General features: G+C 67.0%; 1 protein-coding gene across 1 annotated transcript in view; it reads left to right on the forward strand.

Annotated features, from left to right (window-relative positions):
- The window catches only part of ETH_00033590 (TBC domain-containing protein, putative), a gene marked incomplete at both ends in the record, with an annotated part of 4,822 nt that overhangs the window by 78 nt on the left and 3,695 nt on the right, over nucleotides 1-1,049 (forward strand). The window contains one exon of the mRNA XM_013374114.1: nucleotides 1-1,046. Coding sequence (XP_013229568.1) covers nucleotides 1-1,046 — 1,046 coding nt within the window. The remainder of the gene's footprint in view (nucleotides 1,047-1,049) is intronic.

Below are 1,049 nucleotides of genomic sequence, written 5' to 3' on the forward strand. Positions count from 1 at the left end.
CAGCGGGAGCGGGCTGGGGGGCCTGCTGTCGCTGGGCCTGGAGGCCGCAGCAGCAGCAGCAGCGGGCGGCGGCGCGCTGCTGCAGGCCGGGCCCGCGGAGTGTCTAGACACCTCGCTGTTCGTCGAAGGCTCTGTCTTCGTGAAGCTCTGCCGCAACGGGAGAATGAAGAGGCGGCTGATTCGCGTGAACGCGGAGCACTCTTTGCTGCTGTGGGGCGCGCCGAGCAGCAGCAGCAGCAGCAGCAGCAGCAGCAGCGAGCGCGGCGCGGCGAACTGCCTGCCGCTGGAGCAGCTCGTGGACATCACCGTGGGGTGTCTGTACACCACAGCCCGCAAGTTCGAACTCGACGACGAAATGGAAGCTCGTTGTGTCAGTCTTCAGTTTATTTCTCGAAGACTGGACTTGTTTGCTGCTGACTTGTCGAACTCCACGTTTTCGCGCTGGATCGCCTTTTTCCACCAGAAGGTGGCGCTGCAGCAGCAGCAGCAGCAGCAGCGGCTGCTGCAGCAGCAGCAGCAGATGAGCCTCCAGAAGCGCCTGCTGCTCCTCAGCGAGGGGCGCGCGCGCAGAGAAGCAGCAGCAGCAAAAAAACTCGACCTCTGGAGAGATGAAGTGCTGCCTTTTTGGGACAGCAGCTGGTCTTGCGAAGCAGTTCCCGTTGCAGTGCCGCAGCGGCCTTCTCCGCTGGCAGCATTTGTGTCTTTTGCTGCTGCCACTGCAGCAGCAGTTGCGCGCCTGCCCCGCGTGCTGCTCATCAAGCAGCTCAACCGCAGCCACCGCCTCCCGCTGCTGCAGCAGCAGCAGCAGCAGCCCCGCGCTGCGCGCTGCGCCGCTTCCCTCCACCGCCTCCGCCGCCGCGCCCACGCGGGCGGCCTGCTTGCTGCTGCTGCTGCTCGTGCTGCAGCGCAGCAGCTCAAGCGCCTTGCTGCGCTGCCTGCTGCCCTCGGCGCCTGCAGCGCCTCCCTCTCCCGCTGCAGCAGACACGCCAGGGCCCCTGCCCCCGCCGCTGCTGCTGCTGCTGCCGCTGCTGCGGACGGCAGCGCGCGCA

The sequence above is a fragment of the Eimeria tenella genome, genomic scaffold (genome assembly GCF_000499545.2).
Source record: "Eimeria tenella Houghton genomic scaffold, Eth_scaff1929, whole genome shotgun sequence".
In the NCBI taxonomy this organism is placed as follows: Eukaryota; Apicomplexa; class Conoidasida; order Eucoccidiorida; family Eimeriidae; genus Eimeria; species Eimeria tenella.